At 39.9% G+C, this 27,776-nt stretch overlaps 1 protein-coding gene across 1 annotated transcript in view; it reads left to right on the top strand.

The window, feature by feature from the left end:
• The first annotated feature begins 5,076 nt into the window (after positions 1–5,076).
• LOC128703082 (nuclear speckle splicing regulatory protein 1) overlaps positions 5,077–27,776 on the top strand; it is a 36,139-nt gene continuing 13,439 nt past the window's right edge. The window contains exons 1-2 of the mRNA XM_070103619.1: positions 5,077–5,243; positions 15,829–15,967. Coding sequence (XP_069959720.1) covers positions 5,224–5,243; positions 15,829–15,967 — 159 coding nt within the window. The 5' untranslated portion in view covers positions 5,077–5,223. The remainder of the gene's footprint in view (positions 5,244–15,828; positions 15,968–27,776) is intronic.

Genomic DNA, 27,776 nt, shown 5'->3' with positions numbered 1-27,776 from the left:
TGAACTCTTAAACTGGACGAATTACTGTTCCATTCCCTCAGGGGCATATTTGCACCTTGCATTATTTCATTAGCCCCTGCGTATATGCTCATTAGTTCCTCTTCAGTAGACGTCACCCCCAGGAAATTGTCCACATAAAATTGTTTACCCATTACTCCACTCAGTGGACCACCCGTACGCTTAAGGTGTGCATTTATCATTGCCTGGAGTAGGAACGGACTGGAGGTAGCACCAAACAATACACTCCTGAAGCGAAAAGTCTTCAGGGGACTAAGTGGGTCACTAGGATTCTCGGGCCATAAGAACCTAGTGCAGTCCCGGTCAGCTTCCTGCAGACCCACTCTCAGGAAAGCTTTACTTATGTCTGCCGTAAAGGCATAATTCTTAACCCTGAAGTTTAATAGTATGTCTCCCAGTTTTTCCGTCAACGACGGACCTGTCATCAAACAGTCATTCAAACTAGGTACACTTTTATTACTCCTGGCACTACAATTAAACACAATCCTCAGAGGAGTGGTCTTAGAATCTTTCTTCACTCCGTGGTGTGGCAAATAGTGACCATAAATCTGGGTTTGCTCGGGAGGTACCTCCTCTATGAATTTATTATTTAACTGCTCATTAATTATATCATCGTAAGCAGTCAACAGTTCTGGTGTCTTGCTCAATTCGTGGAGCTGAGCCTTTAATTGTCCATACGCCATCCGGTAATTAGTTGGTAGGTCTGGATGGTTCAGCTTCCACGGAAGTCTCACCCAGTATTGTCCAGATTCAAATTTAACATCCTTCTGGTATTGTTCTTGAGTAAAGGAATCATCTGGACTTTCTTCATTTACATTGATCCCTATGCTGTCCAATTCCCATAATTTATACACAGGTTCAACTTCATCCTCTATTGAAGTATATTTATACTGGGGTGATACTTCATGAGTAAGACACACCGTAACTGTATTTATGGATTCCTCCAGTCATTCATTTTCGGTACGAGGAAGCCTGCCATACATCACGTGACCTCCGGCGGTCCTTAGAAGGGTGACTCCGCATTTCTTTGTCATACCCTTTACAAAGGTGGCATAATGGTCACTACCTATCAAAATATCTATTGGCCCCACCGAATCATTATTTATACCGGAAGGTGCCAAATCTACCTTGCTCGAAAGCCTTTCAGTAGCGTTACCAAGCCCTATTGTAGATATTTTCTCTGGGAGCCTATCCACAATTACGGCATTAATACGTTTTCTCTCATTGCCCAGCCGGACAGTTACATAAACAGTGTCGTATGACTGGGCCTTCTTATTCGAGAGAAAGCCAGATAGCTTGAGTATAGCAGGATCTCCCATTTGTACCTTCATCCCATTAAGGCAGTTACGTTTTATGAAGGTACGTTGTGATCCCTGATCCAGCAATGCTGTTACAGTTTTGGATTTACGCCGTTTATCCTTAATCACCACATCCAACACAGGCAAAGCTACCTCAGCTAGGCCATCATTACCGACGTTAGCTGCAATCTTTACGTGGGCTACTGTTGTGTCTGGGTTATTATCACTATCAGTACTATTGTTACCATCATTACGATTAGATCTGCCCTTACACATAGCTATGTGGTGTCTTCCCTTGTTACACTGATAACAATAGTGCAAGTTAGCATGGCAATTTCTTACATTATGATTTCCTAGACACCTGATACATCTAGCAAGCTCTTCCAATCTTTCCACTTTAACATCCCATGAATTATAGGCATTACAGTTCTTAGAGAAATGAGTGCCGTTGCAGAAGATACAATCTCTCCTTTCCTTGCCTGACCTCTTATCAACTGGGCTACCCTTATTGTGGTACTTCCTCCTCTTACTTGGAGGTGGAGAACCACTATAACTGGCACCTGTCACTTGATACGTGCCTACGTAACCCCGTGTAGTAGGTGGCTTAGGATTATTGATATTAGGATAAGGTTTCCCTTTGTGGAACTTGGCAGGTGCACTGGGGTCTGTAGACGTGGTATTCCTAGAGGTAATGGGTTGGCTGGTCTGCAGTTGGACAATTAGCTCTTGTAGTCCCACTCTTATTTCTTCCAACCTGAAGTAACCCTTGTGATATCTGTTAGATAACCACTCTATGGTCTTGTGGTTCAATTTATTCTGAATCAAGGCACTCAACAACCACTCTGCTCCCTCCAGATCATATTTATTACTCAAGGTCTTAAGAGTGCTTTCTAGTTTGATCCTAAATTGCTGTAAACTGCTGCGGTTGTGATCTGGAGTCTTCAAATTAGCCAAATTATCTACTAGGTCCAGCCTACTTTGCTCCAAGTTACCGTAAGTGACCTCCAACAAGTCCACTGCCTCACTATAGGAGTCATCTACATTTGGGAATGCTTGTATGAGAACATGCGCATCTCCCCTTACTTGTCCCTTTAAATAGCATAATTTGGTAACACTTGCAAGATCACTCCTATCATGTACGACTGCTTTAAAGATAGACCAAAACTCCTCCCAGTGTTCTCCCGGATTAAACACAGGCATACATAATTCTGGGAGTTTTGGTAGATGCCTCTGACTTTCCTTACTAGGTTGACCAACAACATTGTTTACACCCTTTACCTTCTCCAAAGCCTTAGTTTTGCAGGACACAATGTTGTCCTCCACTTCATAATGTTGATCCAGCAGTCGCTCCCTTTCAGCATCATCTGCACAATTCTCTAGCAGCTCTTTTTCATAGTCTTTAAACCACAATCTATATGACTCATGTCTATTTCCTAAGGCATCTAGGTGTAGCTTTAATTCATCAGGGTTTACCGTTTCTTGTTTCAGTAACTCCATACACCTCTTGTATGATTTAGTAACATGACCCTTCCGAGCTTGTAGTGACGCTTTCTTTGCTTTGGCATCCATGGACTTGCCAGTCGCACTAACTTCCTCAGACCCAGCCATGGTTAGGGAATTAATAATCACCCATTATACTACTTAAGTAGACGCCTTATAAGAGTAATTCTTGCACTTTACTCTTGTATAAATCCTAGCTACCCATGTGCTAGCAATTTATTGGGCTAATTATCATCCATCACACGATCGATTAAACTTGTGCACCCTACACCGACTTCCTTCAATCAGTCACTTAATTATTAAGTAATTAATTCAATTAATTTTTTCACTGATTGCATCCGGTTCACGAAGGACCAGCGCATAGATATGGAAAATTTCCTAGGGTGCTTGACTATATGTTTACCGTAGTCACCCCGTGTAGACATGTGAGAAAACTTAACCACCTCTGGTCGCGGCAGGTGGTCCCCTCGACCTCACTATCTTATCCATATCTATCCGAGACCAGTATAGATTGGATAGCACCCACAAGTACGGTGCTACCAATTATTTGTGGACTGTATAGATTATATTAGTTTAGCTGAATGAAGGGGGGGGGGTAGGATACACATGGATACATCCATCAAGGAAAAACATTTGTACATAATCCCACTACTTACCAGATGTTCTCTGGTGGTCACTTGATGTAGCTGGATCAGTCGTAACCTATCTAATTATAACATACCACTACTGGCCAGTCTAAGGTTGCTATAACTAGAAGGGTTACTTAACTGTGGGTGATTGATATTCCTCATTTCTTGATTCACCATCTCATTTTCGATGTCCTGCTACACCGACACGATTCTCATTCCAGCAGGACGAGGTATCCGCTGGTTTGTCCTGCCTTTTAGACGTCGTGACTCAAGGAGTTTCCCTTTCCTCGTCTCGTTAACAACGAGGTCTAGCGTGTTCACTCGGAGCAAACGACTTATCTCACTTCACATATTCTCTTAACTTAGCGTTATTATCATTAATTACATTACAATTCACAAGACGATTTAACGTCTCATAACTATTATACAAACTAGAGGTCACTCCATTAAGATCTGAGACCGATGAGTGATGATTAATCCAAGGGTAATTTTCCCCAGGACACAGTCCATTGCGACGCGTCAGTCCCCGGTCCTTCTCTCATCACACTTTTACCACTCTATTACTGTGGTCCCGTAAATCCCGTTCCCTCACTCTCCACCAGGAACAGTTACGACACTTCTTATTATGAAATGAGGCCTATATTAATCCTTAGGCCACCGTGAACGTCAATTTCGTGGTTCCATGTTTTCCCAGCGTCCTCACCACCATTCAAAAAAATACGCGCCTCCCTCCCCCGCACATCCGCGCATGCGCCAAGGGAACTCTTGGTTCTACTCTATTTTCAAATACATTTTGACTCATATCGGCACAAAAAAACACCTATTAGGCGCTATAGTTTCGGAAAATTAAAAATTTTCCACATATTGTATAGTGATGTATATTGTAGTGTTGTGATGTATATTGTATAGTGTTGTATACTGTACAGTGTTCTGATATATATTGCATAGTGTAGTGATGTATATTGTATAGTGTTGTGATGTATATTGTATAGTGTTGTGATGTATATTGTATAGTGTTGTGATGTATATATTGTATAGTCTTGTGATGTATATATTGTATAGTCTTGTGATGTATATATTGTATAGTCTTGTGATGTATATTTTGTAGTGTTGTAATGTATATTGCATAGTGATGTATACTGTAGTGTTGTGATGTATATTGCATAGTGTTGTGATGTATATTGTATAGTGTTGTGATTTATATTGTATAGTCTTGTGATGTATATTTTGTAGTGTTGTAATGTATATTGCATATTGTTGTAATGTATATTTCATAGTGTTGTAATGTATATTGTATAGTGATGTATACTGTAGTGTTGTGATGTATATTTTATAATATACACCAAAACATGACTTAAGAAATCGTAATGACACGATTGCTTTACACCAAAACACTATACGACTACATAATTTTTATTTTCCAAATATAGTAGGGTCGGACCCCCTGACAAATGAGGGGAAATACCTATTAAATATTTATATAGGCCTCATATACAATTGTAAACAGCTAGAAAGTATTTTTTATATATTATACATGTATAAATAAAGTAAAGATAAGAGAATAAAGTAAGATAAAGATATTTTATCTTGTGAAGGTGAGTGGTGTTTTGTTTACGTTTTAAGGAAGTCAATGTTGAAGGTGTTGGAGGAAGTGTTGGAGGTGTTGCTGGTGTTGGAGGTACCTCTGAGGTAAACTCCACTTTCCTGGAGGCCAGGAGACACCCCAGGTGACCTTAGAGGTCATTACAGGACTTATATTATAAGGAGATAAGGCAGCTATGTCAGGCGACGGCCAGCAGTAAGTATGCTCCACAAGGGGTCCTGGTCCACCCACTAACTCACTTTTGACGACGTTTCGCTCCCTCCTGGACCAATTGTGACGTGACAGTGGTCCAGGATGGACCGAAACGTCGTCATAAGGTCCCTAAGTGCTAGTTTCTTGGGCGTGAATTGTTTAAGGCAATATAGAGCAATATAGACAAGGCTTAATACACAAAGATATTCTTAAACACTATTCATCAGTTCTCACCAAAGTAATAAAGAAAGCCAAACAACTATATTACTCCAGTAGATTCACAGACACTAGAGGAGATATAAAAAAGACCTGGAAAACACTCTCTCAGATTCTAGGGACCCACAAACTGAGAAAAAACAAGAATATTGTCCTAACTAAACCTAATGAAACACCACTACATCCCACTGACACAGCTAACAAGATAAACGACTTCTTCTCAACCATAGGATCTAATCTCGCCAGTAAAATCCCACATACCAATGCCCATGCCGGGGACTACCTAGATGGAATTTCCCAAATTCCTTCTATCTTGCACCAACTGAGCCCACGGAAGTCACCGAGATTATAAAGTCACTTAAAAATAACTCGGGGAATCTGTCTCATGTCCCACCATTACTGTACAAGCGAGCGACCCATGTCCTTTCGCATGCTATTTCATTACTCTTTAACAAGTCACTAGAGACTAGCACCTTCCCGAAACTACTCAAGATGGCAAGGGTTACACCAATACATAAAGGTGGTGACCCTACAGACTTAAACAACTATAGGCCAATATCTAACTTACCATTGCTATCCAAAATCTTTGAGAAACTCGTGCACAGGAGACTGTATTCATTTATAACGGCTCAAAACATACTCAACCCCTGCCAATTTGGATTCAGGAAAAATAAAAGCACTAATGATGCAATCATAAAAATGCTAGATCTGCTTTACACAGCATTGGAAAATAAGGAATATCCACTAGGAATTTTTATTGACCTAAGAAAAGCTTTTGACACAGTAGACCACGACATCCTACTCTACAAACTTGATCATTACGGTATAAGAGGCCATGCGCTTGCTTATTTCAAATCTTACATTACTAATAGGTATCAGTACGTCACCATTAAAGACACAGCATCAGCAACACGGCCACTTGATACTGGAGTTCCGCAGGGAAGTGTCCTTGGTCCCCTGCTCTTCCTCATATACATCAATGACCTTCCAAACGTATCCCAACACCTGAAACCCATTCTCTTTGCTGACGACACGACTTACGTCATCTCTCACCCTAATCTTGCCACCCTCAACACCACTGTGAATGAGGAGCTGATCAAAATATCGACTTGGATGACAGCCAATAAACTTACGCTCAACACTGACAAAACCTACTATATTATGTTTGGTAGCAGAGCAGGAGATGCACAAATTAACATTAAGATTGACAACACTAATTACCAGAATTAATGGGGGCAAATTCCTAGGCTTATACCTTGACAACAACCTGAATTTCAGCACCCATATCCAGCATATAACCAAAAAAGTATCCAAAATGGTTGGGATCCTCTCCAAGATACGATACTACGTGCCGCAAAATGCCCTTCTCACACTATACCACTCACTTATTTATCCATACCTCACCTATGCTATTTGTGCTTGGGGATCAACTGCAGCAACACACCTAAAGCCAATAATAACCCAACAAAAAGCTGCAGTAAGAATAATCACTAAATCTCATCCCTGGCAACACACCCCCCCACTCTTCATAGACCTAAACTTACTCCCTGTTCAGTACATCCACACTTACTACTGTGCAATCTACATCTACAGGGCCTTAAACTCTAATATCAACCTTGACCTAAAACGCTTTCTTGATAGTTGTGACAGAACCCACAGGCATAACACCAGACACAAACATCTCTACGACATTCCCCGTGTCCGACTAAACCTTTACAAAAATTCAATGTATGTCAAAGGCCCTAAAATCTCGAATACCCTACCTGAGAACTCTAGAACTGCAGACACATTCATCACCTTCAAAACTACCATTAGAAAACATCTTATCTCCCTGATACACCCTGTCAACTAACTACACGAATACCACCTGGTGGTTCACACTTACACTCACTGACTCGTTTGACCATAAACAGAAATATTAATCTCAATCTTAAAATAATGAATCCTGTGATACTCCAATACTGAAACTATGTACTGTGCCAAAACAAAAGCATTTACATTGCTAAACTCACAAACTAGTATTTAGTCACTTAGCCATAATACCAACTTACCTCATAATTTTTAATATTTTACAATTAAGAATAAAACTAAGTCTGCCCGAAATGCCTAGCCATGCTAAGCGTTCTAGTGGTACACTCTGTAATTACTATTTTACTACATGTAAACCACACAATAACCAAATTTCTGTAAACTCAGCATTGTAATCCTTATAGAGAATAAACTTTGAATTGAATTGAATTGAAAAGAATAACAGAGCGGCTAAAAGAGGTCAATATATCTGAAATGCGTAGGGAGACACTGGTCAGAGAAATAGCAAGCATCGAACTCAAGCTAAAGGAATCTTATAGGAGTCAGGAATCGCGGGAAGAACTAAAAGCCATAAATGAAATCGAAAGAAACCCAAATTATTTCTTCTCCTATGCCAAATCAAAGTCAAGAACAACGTCCAGTATTGGGCCCCTACTTAAACAAGATGGGTCCTACACAGATGACAGCAAGGAAATGAGTGAGCTACTCAAGTCCCAATATGACTCAGTTTTTAGCAAGCCGCTAACCAGACTGAGAGTCGAAGATCAAAATGAATTTTTTATGAGAGAGCCACAAAATTTGATTAACACAAGCCTATCCGATGTTATCCTGACGCCAAATGACTTCGAACAGGCAATAAATGACATGCCCATGCACTCTGCCCCAGGGCCAGACTCATGGAACTCCGTGTTCATCAAGAACTGCAAGAAGCCCCTATCACGAACCTTTACCATCCTATGGAGAGGGAGCATGGACACGGGGGTCGTCCCACAGTTACTAAAAACAACAGACATAGCCCCACTCCACAAAGGGGGCAGTAAAGCAACAGCAAAGAACTACAGACCGATAGCACTAACATCCCATATCATAAAAATCTTTGAAAGGGCCCTAAGAAGCAAGATCACCACCCAACTAGAAACACATCAGTTACACAACCCAGGGCAACATGGGTTTAGAACAGGTCGCTCCTGCCTGTCTCAACTATTGGATCACTACGACACAGTCCTAGATGCACTAGAAGACAAAAAGAATGCAGATGTAATATATACAGACTTTGCAAAAGCCTTCGACAAGTGTGACCATGGCGTAATAGCGCACAAAATGCGTGCTAAAGGAATAACAGGAAAAGTCGGTCGATGGATCTATAATTTCCTCACTAACAGAACACAGAGAGTAGTCGTCAACAGAGTAAAGTCCGAGGCAGCTACGGTGAAAAGCTCTGTTCCACAAGGCATAGTACTCGCTTCCATCTTGTTCCTCATCCTCATATCCGACATAGACAAGGATGTCAAGTACAGCACCGTGTCTTCCTTTGCAGATGACACCCGAATCTGCATGACAGTGTCTTCCATTGCAGACACTGCAAGGCTCCAGGCGGACATCAACCAAATCTTTCAGTGGGCTGCAGAAAACAACATGAAGTTCAACGATGAGAAATTTCAATTACTGAGATATGGTAAACACAAGGAAATTAAATCTTCATCAGAGTACAAAACAAATTCTGGCCACAAAATAGAGCGAAACACCAACGTCAAAGACCTGGGAGTGATCATGTCGGAGGATCTCACCTTCAAGGACCATAACATTGTATGAATCGCATCTGCTAGAAAAATGACAGGATGGATAATGAGAACCTTCAAAACTAGGGAGGCCAAGCCCATGATGACACACTTCAGGTCACTTGTTCTATCTAGGCTGGAATATTGCTGCACACTAACAGCACCTTTCAAGGCAGGTGAAATTGCTGACCTAGAAAATGTACAGAGAACCTTCATGGCGCGCATAACGGAGATAAAACACCTCAATTACTGGGAGCGCTTGAGGTTCCTGAACCTGTATTCCCTGGAACGCAGGCGGGAGAGATACATGATTATATACACCTGGAAAATCCTAGAGGGACTAGTACTGAACTTGCACACGAAAATCACTCACTACGAAAGCAAAAGACTTGGCAGACGATGCAACATCCCCCCAATGAAAAGCAGGGGTGTCACTAGCACGTTAAGAGACCATACAGTAAGTGTCAGGGGCCCAAGACTGTTCAACTGCCTCCCAGCATACATAAGGGGGATTACCAACAGACCCCTGGCAGTCTTCAAGCTGGCACTGGACAAGCACCTAAAGTCGGTTCCTGATCAGCCGGGCTGTGGCTCGTACGTTGGTTTGCGTGCAGCCAGCAGTAACAGCCTGGTTGATCAGGCTCTGATCCACCAGGGGGCCTGGTCACAGACCGGGCTGCGGGGGCGTTGACCCCCGGAACTCTCTCCAGGTAAACTCCAGGTAAACGAGTTTTGGATAGTTTGTCAGAGCCGATGATGCCGGTGAAGGGCTCTTGTTCCGAGAAATTGGAGCTGGCCTTCCCTTCCTTTGTTCAAACCTGATTTTTTTATATTTGAAAGACAAGATGAGGGAAAGTTCCTTTGTATTCATTTTTACTACAAACTTGGATTCAACGCTCACATTCAGCAGACTTAAATTCAACACTCACATTCAGCAGACTTAAATTCAACACTCACGTTCAGCAGACTTAAATTCAACACTCACATTCAGCAGACTTAAATTCAACACTCACATTCAGCAGACTAAAATTCAATGCTCACATTCAGCAGACTAAAATTCAACACTCACATTCAGCAGACTAAAATTCAATGCTCACATTCAGCAGACTAAAATTCAATGCTCACATTCAGCAGACTAAAATTCAATGCTCACATTCAGCAGACTAAAATTCAACACTCACATTCAGCAGACTAAAATTCAACGCTCACATTCAGCAGACTAAAATTCAACACTCACATTCAGCAGACTAAAATTCAACGCTCACATTCAGCAGACTAAAATTCAACGCTCACATTCAGCAGACTAAAATTCAACACTCACATTCAGCAGACTAAAATTCAACACTCACATTCAGCAGACTAAAATTCAACGCTCACATTCAGCAGACTAAAATTCAACACTCACATTCAGCAGACTAAAATTCAACACTCACATTCAGCAGACTAAAATTCAACACTCACATTCAGCAGACTAAAATTCAACGCTCACATTCAGCAGACTAAAATTCAACACTCACATTCAGCAGACTAAAATTCAACACTCACATTCAGCACATATCTAAAAAAAAATTACCAAAAGAGTGGGACTATTTTAAAAAAAATGTTCCCTTAATGGAAATCAGTCATTTAGAGACTTGTGGGTTATCCTAGGTAATTTACACATGTTAAACTATAACAACACTGCACTAGCCAAGGACTCGAACCCATGTTGTATTGGCCTGCCTCATGGTGAGCTAGAACCACATGGGTTCAAGTCCTTGGCTAGTGCAGTGTTGTTATTGATCAATACTGCTCGTTTGTGGTTACAATAATATGTTAAACTTTGTATAATAATGGTACTTCTGTGTACCTGTACCTTAATAACTTACACTACTCACTCTGTACTACTTTCTAATCTGTGGTTACTTCACGTATGGTACATTTTCAAAGATATTCACACTTAGTTCTGTGCATAGTGCTGTATGACCCTTTTGGGTTTAGCTCTTAATTTGATTATATATAATGTTATTACTGTTGAGACTATATATACAGGACACTTGGTATTATTATGAACCCAGTGTAAGAAATCCTGGAGAATTGCAACAGACTACATAGAAATGATGCTGTGAAGGCTTACTCAGCCCTGTAACAACTTCAGACAGTATTACCAAGGCTGGCTCCTCCTCAGGAAAATTAATGAATAGAAAAAGAAATAATAATTCACAAAGATAAACACTTTATTATTTATTAATGCAAAGATAAAACATTGAAACATGAAGGTGTATCCTACTTGAAAGAAAAATGAAAAATGAAATGAAAAAAATGACATTTGAATTCAACACTAATATATACAGTTATACTGGGGTGTCTGGTTGAGGTTGACACCATCTTGTAGAAATTGTAGCCGTTGCTGATGATGGGGGGGGGTCACAGGTGTTGAGTGACAACCCAACGACTAGTTCTTCACAGAGTCTATAGCCTTGAATAGTCTGTCCAGATGATAGGAACGCAGGTTCTTCACCACTGCAAAGATGAGGGGTAGTTGCCTGCGGTTGACTACAATTAATCAGGTAGGTAGATCAAAAAGTGACGACTCAGGACCTGTTTGCAGTCCGTCTCCTTCAACACGTTTCTTTGGTTGGCAGATGACCCGAGCTGTCATTCCAAGCTAGAAAGAGACAAAGGTTACCCACTGCTTAAGAAATCACTCTCCATGATAAGTACAATATCTAAAAGAAGTGGTGATTATCTAAAAGCATAACATGGAACTTAACACTGAAAGGACTAAGTTTATTATTGGTCAAAAGTGAAGCTTTCAACCAATATATCCACTAGAATAGGAGCAGAGGTTTTTACTTACAGTTGTGCTGGGAGCTGTGAGTCAAGTGATTACTGTTTGGTCCGAGCCCCACACGTCACCTTTCGGGGTGGAGAAAAGGGGGGGGAGGGGATAGCGGGAGCTAGACTGACCCTACCTTAACAAGCAGCCGGCAATCAAACTATCATCACCATATACTTGCTCGCTACTCCTATCTGTTGAACTTTTCCCTCACAGATACAATAAACAGTTACCTCCTTAATATCTTATGTGCTTGACTCAACCTGAGTAGAAATTCCATGCACATAAAAAGCTCCAAACAATGGAACTATCAGGTAATTCTAAAAGTTCCCCATCTGCCAATTGCTTAAAAAATATTAAAAAGAAAAAAAGTGAATTTATATAAATTTATGTACAGTGAACATAAATGCCTCACTTCACACGCTGAGGGTCCGGGTTCGATTCCCGGCAAGGTTGGAAACATTGGGTGTGTTTCTTCACACCGGTTGTCCATGTTCACTTGTCAGTAAAATAAGCAAATGGGCATTAGTCAAATGGTGTAGATCACATCTGACCTAATTTATCTGAAATGTTTTGCATAATGAGTGGCTTTCTATATAGTAGTATGTCATTGATGTCAGCTAGGCTTGTATACCTTGTACATGTAATTGTAGAAGGCACTGGACAGGCACCTAAAGTCAGTACCTGACCAAGTGGGCTGTGGTTCGTATGTCAGTTTGTGTGCAGCCAACAGTAACAGTCTGGTTCATCAGACCCTGACCCACCACAAGGCCTGGTCTCAGACCGAGCCGCTGGGGCATTGACCCCCAAAACCGTCTCCAGGTAAACTCCAGGTATTATATGTCTAATGTGACTAGCTTATCCAGATTTCAGTCAGTCTTCATACTCATGCACTTCTTTCAACAAACCAGCTGTATTCCACCAAAGCAGCATGGCCCAAGAGGAAAAACAAAAGTTTCTCCTTTTAAATTTAGTAATATATACAGGAGAAGGGGTTACTAGCCCCTTGCTCCCAGCATTTTAGCCGCCTCTTATGATAGGCATGGCTTACGGAGGAAGAATTCTGTTCCTTCCCCATGGAGATAGAAAATAAACAAGAACTAATTAGAATGGAGATAGAAAATAAACAAGAACTAGTTAGAAAATAGAAGAAAACCCAGAAAGGTGTGTATATACATGTATATGCTTGTACATGCATGTGTTGCATGACCTAAGTGTAAGTAGAAGTAGCATGTTTGAGACAGAAAAAATGACACACAGCAATCCTACCATTATGTAAAACAATTACAGGCTTCTATTTTACACTCACTTGAGAGGACGGTAGTATCTCCCTGGGAGGTTGCTGTCTACTAACCTACTACCTAGGACTCGTGCACTTATCATCACTAATTCTGTCTCCCAATAATTATAATTACAGTGGAACTCCGGTTTTTGTACGGTCCGAATATTGTACAATTTGGATTTAGAACACTTTTTTGGGCAAAATTTTGGTCCGGATTTCGTACCTCCATCTGGAAATCGTAAGTATTAGACGTGTCCACCCGCCCGAGATGCCGCCACTCTCATGCATGCGCGTCTCAGTCTGGCTCTGTCACTGGTTGAGTGAGCATTCATCCAAAACATTTCGCAATTTTGGGGCTTGTTTATTGATTGCGACTACGAAATAAGCCACCATGGGCAAAAGAAAGTTCCTAATGCCAGCCCTTTGGTAAAGAAGGTGAGAAACACGATAGAATTTAAGAAAGAGATTGTAGAAAAATATGAAAGTGGCGTATGTTTAGCTGAGTTTGCCAGGATGTATGGGAAGTTGAAATCAGCAATCTGTTCCATCCTGGCAAAGAAAGTAGAAATCAAGGAAAATGGGTAAATATGCTAATGAAACAAAGATCACAAACAATTGAAGATGTGGAGAAGTTGTTGTTTACCTGGAGAGGGTTTCGGGGGTCAACGCCCCTGCGGCCCGGTCTGAGACCGGGTGTGGATCAATGAAAAACAGTTAGCGGGAGATAGTGTTGTGGAGTTGATCATTTGCAAAAACGCAAGGCAGTTGCATGCAGATCTCGTATTGTTCAGTGACAATAGCTTGTCCCATTTTAGATATGGCCAGTGCAGGAGCTGCAATGGCCACCACCACCACTCATCACATAATGGCATAGTATTTTATTCATTCTAGAGTATATATCATGTTTCTATGTTATTTATTTTGTTTATTATGTCATATTAGATGAATTGTGATAGATAAATAAGCCATAGAGTTTATATTAGCATCATATTGAAGTATTTTGTCCTGCCTCCTGAGAGCAAGAATTCCGTTGGAACAGATTAACCCTTTCAGGGTCCACAGGCCCTCTCAGAGACTTGTTCTCAGGGTCCCCCAAATTTAAAAAAAAAATATTTTTTCTTATGAAAAGATAGAGAATCTTTTCCCGATCATAATGACATCAAAAGTATGAAATTTGATGGAAAACTTAGGGAATTATTCTCTCGTGAAGTTAGCGGTCTCAACGATGTTTACGCATCAGCAATTTTGCCCACTTTGAGCCCTATTTTCGGTCAATTCCAATGTACTAGTTGACAAAAATCATAACTATTTCACTAGAACTCCATTTTTTCTATCGAATGAGTACAAGAAACCACCAATTTACCGATTTCAACTATCCAATGCAGTGGTCAGAATTTAGCAATTTTGCCAATTTCACACAAATTTCAGATGCCAATTTCCAAATAGGGTCCAGAATAAACAAGAAAGACATTCCTGGCACTAAAATAACATTTCCTCTGTTCATTAGTCACATCCCCAGGCCCCTCTTATATTTCTTTTGCTTTCCACTTTGAATTTTTATTCTCACAAAAAAAAAAAAAAAATAAGATTTACTGTTATGCAGACTACTGCATTAGTATAGAAATGGTATAAATAATATCGGCGCACTTGTGAAAGAATATTAGACTCGCCAGTTGATGTGTATTGGATGCTTAGCATGATTTGTTTACTTTTGAACTTTGGTAAAAATCGAACATTTTTGCTACTTTTGAGCTCAATTTCAAGGTACTTTTCATTGTAAAACCAATCAAAATCATCTCAATTTCTGTAATATTTCTTCCATTCTATACAGTGAGACCAGGAAAACTAGAATACAACAATAAATACCATTCGAAAATATAGTGCAAAGTCGCTGTTTTAATCCAAAAACAAGGTCAAAGTTTTTTTTTCTCATTACGCACTGAGTGCTGCAGGTTTTTTTTTTTATACTCCGTACACTGACCACATAGACCCATTCTTTCATATCTAGGCCTATCAGCTTTCTCTCACTAGATTTGAAGGCGCTAGAATTTATGCGTACTAGTATGTCATGGACACTGGCGCGTAAGCCGTACTAGTATGGCCGAAACCCTGAAAGGGTTAATGGAAGTTCAGTTAATTTAAATGAGGAAAATTCATTTGATATACGAGCAAATTGAGTTACGAACTAGGTCACGGAACAGATTAAACTCATAAGTCGAGGTTCCACTGTATTTTTAAACACATCAGCTATGTCCCAGCAATACAGGGTGACCCCCCCCCCCCCCCCAAAAAAAAAAAAAAAAAAAAAAAAACTTTCATTATTACTCACCCCATCACTGTCTTGCCAAAGGTGTGCCAACACTACAGTTCAAAAATTGCAGCATATCTCCACCCCTTCTTTCAAGTGCAGGCACTGTACTTCCCACCTCCAGGACTCTAAGTCTGGCTAACCAGTTTCCCCAAATCCCTTCATACTGATGTACACGTTTCCTCTCCTAAGTGCAGGTTGTTTGTGACCTGTTCCAGCTATGGTATTGTGATTTTGTTCTTCAAATTTTACAGTTAAATTTACTGTACGTACTTGCAAATTAAATATGCTGCAGATTACTTTTGTTTATATCTAAATTATTTAATATATTATAATTGGAAGTAAAATTTATTAGACACCTAACCTATTATTTTCAGATATGGCTTGATTCTACCCAATAAAAATAAAGGTCCTCCAACCCTTGGTACAAGGAAGCTCAATCCTCTGCTGGACTCTGACGACGAACTTGAGCAAGATGAGGAGACGCCTCTTAACTGGGTTGAAGCTTCCCTTAAGGTACCATAGAAATGTTTTTATATCACATCCTCCATATATCTATATTTTCTCGCCATTGTTATGTAACTGACACTATAGTTAAAGAAATACCTCAGTATTTGCTCCATAAGCATAGATATTCCTGTGAGAGAAAGTTTGAGAAGTTTCTTTTATTAGAGAGCTCATCCTTGGCAAAATATATTAATAATGTTGTGTGTCTTAATAAGGTGAAGGGTCATAAAGTAAAACCACCTTACAATATTTGTCCTGTTTCCTGACGAACCTTACCTAACCTAACCTAACCTTACAATGATAATTCACTTCACATAAATTCATTTAGCAACAAAAAAAGACACACCCTTGATACAGCTTATTAATTATTTGGTTATAATAATAATTTTTAAGACAAAAATTCACATTATTATTATTATAATCATGGGGGAGTGCTAAACCTGTAGGGATTATACAACACCTGTAGTGATGGGAGGAGGATGGAAGGTATTGAGGCTCAGTTCAGGGAACTGGAGCAGATTCAATACTTTAGATCAAGAGCCCCTCATCAGCATCAAGGAACCTCCCTTGAGGGGCACAAAAATTCACAGTTTTGTTCCTATGTATATATATTTATGTTATATACTTACATAAATTGCTGGCGATATAATTTTTTTTTTTTTTTTTTTTTTTTTTTTTTTTTTTTTTTTTTTTTTTTTTTTTTTTTTTTTTTTTTTTTATAACACTAGCTGCCTCCCACTGAGGTAGGGTGACTCATAAAAAAAAAGAGAAAGCTCATTCACCATCATTCACTGTTTTGCTAAAACCATACTGACATAAAAGTTCAGATGACCCTCCAAACTTAACCCTTTCAGGGTTGGTGCCGTACTAGTACGGCTTGCACGCCAGGGTTGGTGCTGTACTAATATGCATAAATTCTAGCTCCTTCAAATCTAGCGAGAGAAAGCTGGTAGGCCTACATATGAAAGAATGGGTCTATGCGGTCAGTGTGCGCAGTATAAAAAAAAAACCTGCAGCACACAGCGCATAAAGAAAAAAAAGCTCCGACCGTGTTTTTGGTTTAAAACAGTGTTACAAAAAACACGATTTCTAATAATGATAGAGATCTCCAGTGAATACTAGAAAGGACTGACCCTCTAGCATCCAGCCTGTTGCTGGGTTTTTGTAACAAGTAGTCAGTATCCTGGTCCAGTTATCCATTAGAATTTAGTAAGATTCAGTAGTACTTCAGGATTACAATTGGTAGGCTACTAACTAAAGAAATTAAATTTCAATAAGTTTATTGATAACAATAAAGTCGTCTAGGCGTATAATATCAAAGTAAATTAAAGTGATCAATTGAATATAATATAGGATACAAGTTCCTACACTTCTCTCATGTACAGTAGTATTGTGCTGAAGGCACATATCACATCTTTATGGCTTTTAAGTACCGTCTGGTACATTGTTAACATTTGATAACATAATACAAATATATACAAGTAAGTTTGTGTATGTGTGTAAGTGCTCTAAGTAGTACGCTATGTCTCAAGACTCGACTAGACTTAACCAGTGACTGACTAAAACTCCTCACATAAACTAACTTCTTGACCAACCTGGCAATCAGAACAGCTTGCTTGAACAATAAAATGACTGATAAGCCGAACAACAATATAACAGGCAACAGCAACACAGAATCAGGAACAAGGAGATAATATAATGACACTAAGTAGGGACCATCTGCAGATCCTCCACAAAAGTCACAAAACTCCCATACTACTGAATCTAAGTTCAGCATTAGAAAATCCCCGACTCTGACAGTACACAGATACCAGTACAAATTAGGTCAGAAGCTACAGCTCAGGACCTGAGTTTCTCACTGTCTATGCGACACACAACCTCAGTACAACGTTGAAAATCACTAAGTCTAAACCATGCTCTGTGAACAGAGTTACATAGAACCAACAACAAGAAAGCAACAGAGACAATCTTCCAACAAGGGCCCACAGGGGAGAGCTGGAGAGAGATGTCTTGTTGGAAGGCATCTCAAACAGACAAGAATGAGCACAGGCCAAGCAGACTCTACTACAGGTGAGGTGTGATCACCCCACCCTGATCATGTGACTCTCCGTGGACAGCTGCTGCCCAGCAACTCAGAGAAGCCGGCAGGGAAACAAGCAGAGCGATAAACACAGTAGTTAGACAATGTTGTCAGCTACTTAACACTCACGAACTATGAGCACTGAATAATATATAAATGTTACATCCTGCCTAATAATATAACTAAGTCAGATAATAATATAAAGCAATATATTTATGATTTAGCTAATATCGCAAATACACCTACCATCCGACTTACGACCTGCTCGACTTACGACCACTCGACTTACGACCGTGTTTTTTATGCCAAATTTCTGGGAAATAAACAACTATTTGTGTTGTACACAGTGTTTATCCTAAGCCTTACAGTATAAAATACAGTACTAACAACATAAAAAGTAAAGTAAAATATGAAATACCAAAATAAAACAATAAAATAAAGTCATTACAAAAATGTTTTGTTGATATTCAGTAGTAAAGTTCGACTTACGACCGGTTTCTCGGAACCGAACTCGGTCATTAGTCGGCTGGTAGGTGTATAAGCAATATAAAATTATATGAACAGGTAATATACATTATATACATTGTGACCCATTCAGGGGTCGCAATAACAGCGTCTTTGCAGTGTATTTTCGTATGCTATTTATGGTTGTATTCTAGTTTTCCAGGTCTCATTTTATAGAATGGAAGACATATTATGGAAATTGAGATGATTTTGATTGGTTTCACATGAAAAGTACCTTGAAATTGAGCTCAAAGTAGCAGAAATGTTGGATTTTTGCCAAAGTTCAAACGTAAACAAATCATGCCACGTGTCCAATACACGACAACTGGTGAGTTTAATATTCCTTCACAAGTGCGCTGATATTATTTATACCATTTCTACATGAATGCAGTAGTCTGCATAACATAAATTTTCTATTTTTTGTGAGAATAAAAATTCAAAGTGGAAAGTAAAATAAATGTAGCAGAGGCCTGCGGACGTGAGAAATCAACAGAGGAAATGTTATTTTAGTGCCAGGAATGTCTGTCTTGTTTGTTCTGGACCATTTTTGGAAATTGGCATCTTTTAAAATTTGTGTGAAATTGGCAAAATTGCCAATTTCTGACCACGTTATTGGTTGAAATCGGTAAATGGGTGGTTTCTTGTACTCATTCGATGGACAAAATGGAGTTCTAGCAAAATAGGTATGATTTTTGTCGACTGGTACATTGGAATTGACCAATAATAGGGCTCAAAGTGGGTGAAATCGCTGATGCGTAACATCGTTGAGACCGCTAACTTCGCGAGAGCATAATTCCGTAAGTTTTCCATCAAATTTCATACTTTTGGTGTCATTATGATCGGGAAAAGATTTTCTATCATTTCACAAGAAAAAATAATTTTTTTTTTTTTTTTCGAAAAATTTCCGACCCTGAGAACAAGTTTAAACTACAATTATAAAACTGCAACATTAGCACCCCTCCTTCAGAGTGCAGGCACTGCATTTCCCATCTCAAGGACTCAAGTCTGGCCTGCCAGATTACCTGAATCCCTTCATAGACATTACCCTGCTAACACTCCAACAGCACGTCAAGTCCTAAAAACCATTTGTCTCCATTCACTCCTATCTAACATGTTCACGCATGCTTGGTGGAAGTCCAAGCCCCTCACATACAAAACCTCCTTTACCCCCTCCCTTCAACCTTTCCTAGGCCAACCTCTACCCCACCTTCCCTCCACTACAGATTTATTCACTCTTGAAGTCATTCTATTTTGTTCCATCCTCTCTACATATCCAAACCACCTCAACAACCCCTCCTCAGCCCTCTAGATAATAGCTGTGGTAATCCCGCACCTCTTCCTAATTTCCAAACTACGAATTCTCTGCATTAAATTCACACCACACATTAGCCTCAGACATGACATCTCCACTGCCTCCAGCCTTCTTGTTGCAACATTCACTACCCATGCTTTGCACCCATATAAGACCACTGGTACAACTATACTCATATACATTCCCCTCTTTGCTTCCATGGGCAAAGTTCTGTCTCCAGAGTCTCCTCAGTGCACCACTCACCTTTTTCCCCTCATTACTTCTATGATTCACCTCACCTTTCATCTGCAGACACAACCACTCCTCAATATCTGAATACATTCGCCTCCTCCATACTCTCTCCCTCAAATTCTTTTTTTACATATCCTACCAAACTCATCCACTAACCTCTGCAACTTCTCTTCAGAATCTCCCAAAAGCACAGTATCATCAGCAAAGAGCAACTGTGACAACTCCCACTTTGTTAGATTCTTTATCTTTTAACCCTTTCAGGGTCCGTCCCGTAGATCTACGGCTTTACGTTCAGGGTCCAAACCGTAGATCTACGCCATGAGCTCAGCTCACTCTGATAAACTGTGAGTGGTACATTTGGGCCTAGATATGAGAGAATACATCTATGTGGTATGTGTGCACCACATAAAACAGATCCTGCAGCACACTGTGTATAATGAGAGAAAAAAAATGAAATCATGATTTTTCGATTAAAACAGCAACTTTGCAGTGTTTTTTCGTATGTTTTTTATAGTTGTATTTGCGTTTTCTTGGTCTCATTTGATAGAATGGAAGACATATTACAGAAATAGAGATGATTTTGATTGGTTTTAGCACTGGAAATGGCTTGAAACTGAGCTCAAAGTAGCAGAAATGTTAAATTTTTGCCGATATTCAAGAGTAAACAAACGACCTCACACGTCTAATACACGTCAGCTGGTGGGTCTAATATACATTCACAAATATGGTGATGATATTTATACAATTATTACAGTATTGCATAACAGTAAATCTTCTATTTTTTGGTGTGAATAAAAATTCATTGTGAATAAAAAATCAAAATGGAATTTATTTGTAAAGCCTCAAAACATAACTAATGAACAGAGGAAATGTTAGTTTAGTGCCAGGAATGCCTACATTGTTCATTCTGGACCCTATTTTGAAATTGGAATATTTTGAACTTTGTGTTAAATTGGCCAAATTAACAATTTCCGATCACTTTATTTTGTAGTTGAAACAGTTGACTTGGCGATTTCTTGTGCTCAATCGATAGAATAGAAGTAATACTAGTGAAATAGCTAAGAATTCGGTTGATTGGAATAATGTAATTGGCCTAAAATGGGAGTCAAAGTCGGCAAAATCGCCGATTCGTAAATATCACTGACATATCAAAATTCGCGAGAGCATAATTTCGTCAATTTTCCACCAAATTTCGTACTTTTTGTTTTATTACCTTCACAAAAAGATTCTCTACATTTTCATAAGAAAAAATAACAAATTTTTTTTTTTTAAATTCTTGGACACTGGTGCGTGACTCCAGATTTGGGCCTTGGACCCTGAAAGGGTTAACCTCACACCTCTTGCCAACACCCAAGCATTCACTTCTCTTACAACCCCATCAATAAATATATTGAACCACCACGGTGACATCACGATAGTATGTACCCGGAAAGTACTAGAGGGCCTGGTCCCAAATCTACACACTGCCATAACAACATACTGGAGTGAGAGAAATGGCTCTACACACTACTATAACAACACTGGAGTGAGAGAGATGGGAGCAAATGTAAAAAGAACCCAGTGAAAAGAAGGGGCACCATGGGCACTATAAGGGAACACTGTCTCAACATCTGTGGCCTCAGACTATTCAACATCTTACTAGAATATATCAGAAACAGTGCTGAAACAAGTGTAGAAGTCTTCAAGAGGAAACTGGACAGTTACCATCACCAGGTGCCAGATCAACTAGGCTGTGATGGACATGTGGGTCAGTGGACCAGCAGCAGCAACAGCTTGATTGACCAGGCAAACAACAGATAAGCCTGGCCCATAGCCGGGCTCCAGGAGTGGGAAAACTCTGAGAACTCATCAAAGGTATATTGCAGCCATAAATCAACCTTTCCTCTGGTCATGACTGATGTGCCTGGGCCTCTCTTACATATCACTGGTCTTCTATTTACTATCCGTTGTTACACAAAAGATTGATGTTTCATCTTATTTCTGGGCTAATAAACTATAACCACAAATGCTTGGTCATGGTTTAGGCCATAACAATAACTGAAGCAGACCTGGTAAAAACCCACAAAGCAGATAGGAGAAGTGGGGAAGGCCTACCCTTCCTCAGGAAATCACAAAGTTGACCATTTCTGTTACCCTATGGCCTATGTCAGGCCACTTCTTTAAACTGGTGAAAATCTTGGTAGCAGATTCAGTTCACAGAGGGTCTATGGTTCAATCCATGGCATGAGTGGGAATGTTGGGAATGTTTCCTTACACATGCTGTCTCTGTTCAATAAGCAGTAAGTAGGTACCTGGGTGTTAGCTAACTCTTGTGAGTTGCATCCTGGGGGACAAGTTTAAAAGACCACAATGGAAATAAGACAGACAGTCCTCGATGATGCACTGACTTTATTGGGTTATCCTGGGTGGCTAACCCTCCCCCAGGTTATCCTGGATGGCTAACCCTCCCCCCAGGCTAAAAATACAAACAAAATCTAATCTTATGTCTTCCAATCATTCAATTAACACCAAAAAACAGCCAATAAAGCCATGAAAGCCACCCTAAATAATTGTCAAAGTTGATAACTGAACACAAACACAAGGTGAGAAGTCATGCCCTACATGGGGCAGGATTCTGGTTACACTGTGCACACCCACTGCACACACTCATTCTCTCATGACAAAGACAAAATTAATCACGCACAGCATACATGAGGACGCTAGTAATTATACACACTTATACTACAAGGACACTGGCCACTGTGACAATATTACATGACTGAGAGCTTAAGAGTTAAAAGAGAAGAAAATATGGGGAGAAAGATGGGCCAGAGAGTACAGGTAATGAGGAGGAGGTTGAAGAGGTATGGGGTATATTTTAGAATAAGTGTTAGTGTTCAGCAGAAGTTTGTGGATATAGAAGGGTGAGTGCAGGAGGGAAGAGGAGCAACTGATGGGATGATCAAGAAAAAAAGATGGAAAGGAAGAAAAAGTTGGGCTATTTGAGATTTTTACAATGTAGAAGTGATATGTTGGTAGTAGTAGCACGACATACCTGAAAACCCATCCTGCCTGGGTGGCATATGACCGGTTTGTTGAAAGAAGTGATATAAAGAGTGAGGAGTATTATAGAGAGAGTAAGAGGCTAAGAGAGGGGTGAGGGAGTGTAAAAGGAGAACAAATTAGAACGGGGTAAAGTTTTCTCAACAAATTTTGCTGTGAATAAGAAAAAGCTTTGGAATGATATCAATAAGTTGAGAAAGCCTAAACCACAAATAGATTTTTTTTTTTAACAAACTGACCGTATCCCACCAAGGCAGGGTGGCCCAAAAAGAAAAACTGAAGTTTTTCTTTTTAAATTTAGTAATTTGTACAGGAGAAGGGGTTATTAGCCCTTTGCTCCCGGCATTTTAGTCACCTCTTACAACACGCATGGCTTACGAAGGAAGAATTCTGTTCCACTTCCCCATGGAGATAAGAGGAAATAAACAAGAACAAGAACTAGAAAGAAAATAGAAGAAAACCCAGAGGGGTGTGTATATATATGCTTGTACATGTATGTGTAGTGTGATCTAAGTTTAAGAAGAAGTAGCAAGACGTACCTGAAATCTTGCATGTTTATGAGACAGAAAAAAGACACCAGCAATCCTACCATCATGTAAAACAATTACAGGTACAAATAGATTTAACAGTGCAAAATAAAAGAAGGGAATTAGATGGGTATTTGAAAGTATTGGGAAGATGGAGGGAATCTTTTGAGAAGCTGTTAAATGTTGTTGAAGAAAATGAGGCAGTGATCTTATACACTGGCTAGGGAGGTATAACAACTTTTAGGGTAAAGAAGCGTGAGATGTAAATGTGAGGGAGGTGCTGGAGGCTGTGGGTAAAATGAAAGGGGGTAAAGCAGGTGGGATTGATGGGATCAAAACATGTTAAAAACAGGTGAGAATATAATTATGGAATGGTTAGTGTATTTGTACAGTATATGCATGAAAGGAGGAAGGGTGCTTAGGAACTGACAGAGAGCATGCATAGTTCTTTTCTATGAGGGAAAAGGATATAAAAGTACAAGAATTATAGGTGAATAAGCCTGGATTATTTCTGAAAGAATTAGAGATAAGACAGAGAGCAGGACTGCAGATGAACAGAGGGGCTTTACAATGGGTAGGGGGATGTGTAGATCAAGTGTTTACATTGAAGAATATAAGTGAACAATATTTAGAAAAAGGTAGGAAAGTTTTTGTTGCATTTATGGATTTAGAAAAGGCATATGATAGAGTGGATAGGGGAGCAGTGTGGCAATATCAGATCCCTAAGTAAACACTATGATGACCTCCTGGCACTCCTAGATTCACTGAAGCTAACCTTCTCCTGTATTATTCTTACTGAAACCTGGCTTAAGAAAGACACAATAGACATCCACACACTACCAGGATACACAGCAATCCACAACTACAGGCCAGAATAAATTAGGGGAGGTACTGACAGCTATTATTCTAATGAGTTATCATGTTGCAACACCATATCCTTCAGTGATGAATATGGTGAATATAAACACATTTGCAAACTTCTCTGAAAAAAAAATAAAAAAAACTATAGCAATTGGCGTCATATACAGGATGCCTCATACTAACATTCAAGCTTTTAGTGATAAGCTAAAAACACTGACTACAGATACACACATGAATAAGCACCACCTACTTCTAGCAGGAGACTTCAACATTAACTTGGTGTAACAGATGCCCAACCTGTAACTGATTTCATGAACGGTATGAATAATACATTACTCATACCAACAATTACAAAACCAACAAGACTAACTGAGACAAGTGCAACCATAACTGACCATATAAGGATCAACACACTAGCTCCCCCCTTTGTAGTGGGGATAATCACGGACAACACTACTGACCACTACCCAAATTTCCTCCTAACAAACATTTGTAAGCACCCAATGAAATAAGTTCTCTTTTCGACTCTATGATGAGGCATCAGTAACTGGGATACAAAATTTTCCAATGCTGTTGGTATTGAAGAATGGATAGACATCTTTCTAAACAAAATACATAGACTATATAACAAACATTGTCCCATAAAAACTAAACACATCACTAATAAAAGACTAAGTTGCCCATGGCTTACTAACAGCCTTCTAAGATCCACTGAAATGAAACATCAATATGAAAAACAATATAGAAGGGGCTTAATAACTAAAGAATTTATCAAACACTATACGTCAGTCCTCACCAAATTAATCAGAAAGTCCCAGCCTGGAAGACACTCTAAACTGAATAAACCAAAACTCCAGCTTACTGATAGAGCTAACAAGATAAATGACTTCTTCTCAACCACAGGATCAAATCTCGCCAGTAAAATTCCAAATGCCAATGCCTGAGCTAATGATTATCTAGAGTGAAACTTCCCAATATTCCTCTATCTTACACCAACAGAGCACACTGAGGTTACCCATGATTATTAACTCTCTAAAAAACAAATCAGGAAATATAGCCAAAGTACCACCACTACTGTACAAACGAGCAACTCAAGTCCTTTCACCCACCATTACATTACTCTTTAACAAATCACTAGAAACCAATACTTTCCCAGCATCACTCAAAATAGCAAGGATTACACCACTACACAAAGATGGTGACCCAAAAGATGTAAAGAAATACAGGCCAATATCAAACTTGTCTTTACTTTCCAAAAATCTTTGAGAATCCCACACACAAAAGATTATACTCCTTCATTATATCACAAATCATCCTCAACCCCTGCCAGTTTGGCTTCAGGAGGAACAAAAGTACAAATGAAGCAATAATAAAAATGCCAGACCTACTTTACACAGCACTGGAAAAAATGAATACCCGCTTGGACTCTTTAATGACCTTATGAAAGCTTTTGATACAGTAGACCACAGTATCCTACTCCTCAGGCTTGATCATTATGGTATAAGAGGCCACACACTTGCATTTATCAAGTCTTACATTACTAATAGAAAGCAATACGTCTCTATCAAGGACACAACGTCCTCAACGAGACCCCTGGACACGGGTGTACCACAGGGAAGCATTTCTGGCCCCCTCCTTTTCCTTTTATACATCAACGATCTTCCAAGTGTATCACAACAACTTATGCTTATTCTCTTTGCTGACAACACTTTTGTCATCTCCCACCCTAATCTAGACTCACTCAACACTATTGTTAATGAGGAGCTTGCAAAAATAACATGGATGACTGTCAATAAACTTACACTTAATACATATAGACAAAACCTTCTACACTATGTTTGGAAGTAGAGCAAGTGAGGTCCAACTAAACATTATGCTTATCATCATCCCTATTGTTAAACAAAATGAGGGAAAATTCCTAGGTCTGCACCTTGACAGCAACCTGAAATTCGACACCCATATCCAACACATAACAAAAACAGTATCTAAAACAGTTGGCATCCTCTCAAAGATACATTACTATATACCACAAACAAATGCGCTACTCGAACGTGGAAAAGATCAAACCAGCGAGTGGGACAGTCAATGACTCATCCAAGCTAGCACTTGCAGCTGTCATCAGTGGCAGATTGCAAGTCAAATGTAATGCGATACTAACGCTCAAGGAGGCCTTTGTTGTCGTCTGTTCTGATGACACTGAGGCCGAGAAACTACTTACCACTACTTCTACAACCACTCTACGAGATCAGAGCTTTCTTGTCTTGACTTCCCCAGCTCTGAGGGCCAGAACTGTGTTCCTCAAGTGACTCGACAGACTCATCACTGCACAGGATACTGAAGAGATCAAGTTGTCCATTGAAGCGCAGAACCGCTGGGCCAAGGTGGAATTCATCACTAAAATACCCAATGCCTCATCCATGCTGAAGGTCACCTTCAGTGACGTCAACATGGCAGCCAGAGCTCTTGCTGAGGGCCTGGCTATCCACTACTTCCAGATCAACCCAGCCTTCATTGAAGCAGAAAAATACCAACAAATTCCACAGTGCTATAACTGTTACTCATTCTTACATACCACCAAAGACTGCCCTGCCAAAGGCAAGAAGTTCTGCTCCACCTGTGGCCTTGAGGGACATGACTTCAAAAACTGCACTGCTGCCTCACCACCTAAATGCTTGAACTGCAAGAATGACCACCATACACTTGCTGCCAAATGCCCAACCAGAAGAGACATACTCAAAAAACAACTACAACAACAAAAAAACCCAACCCAGAAAAAACCACATATGCAGCTATCACCAAGCTTCAAGCAGACACTACCAAGATCCTACACGCCACGCAAGCTGCCTCCACCACTTCCCTGCCAGCCCCTGCTGGCGACTCTACCAAGATTCTTTACTGCATCATGTATGCTCATGTACAGAATATAGCTGAGCCTGGTTCCTTCAACTCCACCATCAACGAACTCTTCAAGTTCAACAATATGCCTGGTTTTACATTCCCTGCATCCCCACCTTCCAATGAGATCATAAAATCCACTGCTAATGTCGCCAACATCACCGCTGCTACACCGCTACCACACCTTCCACTCGATGCAGAGATGGACCAATCAGAGACCATCGAGGCACCGACCCAGCCCACCAATGAGAGTCCACCAACACCTGCTCCTACCGCTGATGCAACTCACCATTCACGAGCCTCGCCTCCACCAGTACAGCCACCAGCCAAGAAAGCCAAAAAGTAAGAGCCTGGGGATGCAACACG

The sequence above is a fragment of the Cherax quadricarinatus genome, chromosome 86 (assembly GCF_038502225.1).
Source record: "Cherax quadricarinatus isolate ZL_2023a chromosome 86, ASM3850222v1, whole genome shotgun sequence".
NCBI lineage: Eukaryota > Metazoa > Arthropoda > Malacostraca > Decapoda > Parastacidae > Cherax > Cherax quadricarinatus.
Note: the sequence above shows the minus strand (reverse complement) of the source record. Positions and strands in the feature narration are given on the sequence as shown.